Source organism: Austrofundulus limnaeus, unplaced genomic scaffold (assembly GCF_001266775.1).
Source record: "Austrofundulus limnaeus strain Quisiro unplaced genomic scaffold, Austrofundulus_limnaeus-1.0 Scaffold510, whole genome shotgun sequence".
Classification (NCBI taxonomy): domain Eukaryota; kingdom Metazoa; phylum Chordata; class Actinopteri; order Cyprinodontiformes; family Rivulidae; genus Austrofundulus; species Austrofundulus limnaeus.
In genome coordinates, this window is record NW_013952912.1 from 387,664 (window position 1) to 388,768 (window position 1,105).

Here is a 1,105-nt window from a genome sequence, read left to right on the forward strand (position 1 = left end):
GTGCAAATTAAAATATAGTTCTGCAAATGTATTTGATAATGTTTTGAACTTTTAAAATATTGTATGGTAAAACCAGAAGCTGCTCTTCATATTAGTGACAAACTTTGGTGTTTTTTGATGAGTTACTTTCATTTTWTGCTTCTACTTTTCATTTAAAATCAGTTTCCATTCTCGGCAGGTTTCTAAGGTTCTTCTTCTACATWTTAAAAAGTTGTTAAACATCTGAAAGGTGCACTGCTGCTACTAGTGGTGAGAAAGTGTATTGCGTCAAAATCAATGTGGTCCCATGGCCCTCTGTGGCCCAAAGTTAAAAAGTGTTGTTCTTCTGAGGCCCTCAAGGTGGCGCTCACAGCCCACAATTGGGTCGCGGCTCATAGGTTAAGAATCTCTGAATTAGAGTATCCTAAGGAGGCTCAGTGGAGAGTTGAAGAGAAGACACTAAAACGTCCAGCATGTTGACCTCATTACAAGAGGCTGTAATGCTTCTTTTCTCAGTTTAAACTCATTGTTTAATTCCTTTCTCTCTCCTCACTCCCACGTCAGCTTGTTCAACATCCAAGCTCGGGCCAGCAGAGGCAACTCCTCAACCAACAGTGACCTCCAGAGCGGCAGCAGCATCTGCCAGACAACATCCAGGCCTCAAACTTTTCTCAGTCAGGCTGCCATGACAGCGACACATCCTGCTCTCCAGCCTCCGGAAGTGACAGTTGGCCTTGCAGCTCCTTTCCTGTTCAAGCCCCCGTTCTCGCCCCCTCCTCTGGGCTCTTCTGCAGCAAGCGCCCGACCCCCGCGTCAGGCAATGTGTGCAGAAACGCAGGACAAGGGCACAAAGAGAGCCTTGGTTTCACCCATGATGCCTCAGCCGCTCCACATACAAGGTTCCCCTCAACACCGACACGCTCACAGACAGGCGCTGCTCCATCAAATGATGCTTTGATAGGACAGCTCTGCTGCTGATACTCTGAAAAAAATAAATTGTAAGATGTAATTAAAAAATCCTCTAACAAATTTGCACTAATGTTTGTTAAGTAAATTTAAATGCTACAAATTCATGTAATATTTACTCATCATTATCTAGTAAAAGTTATTAAGAATATAGTTAAAG

The 1,105-nt window shown here is 43.4% G+C and overlaps 1 protein-coding gene across 1 annotated transcript; it reads left to right on the forward strand.

Moving 5' to 3' along the window:
• Positions 1 to 543: 543 nt before the first annotated feature.
• hfm1 (helicase for meiosis 1) lies at positions 544 to 878 on the forward strand (the record flags this gene model as incomplete). Its single annotated transcript, XM_014025919.1, is given in 1 exon segment — positions 544 to 878. A coding segment is annotated over 1 exon segment (335 nt), but the record flags the coding sequence as incomplete, so codon positions are not given.
• Positions 879 to 1,105: the final 227 nt, after the last annotated feature.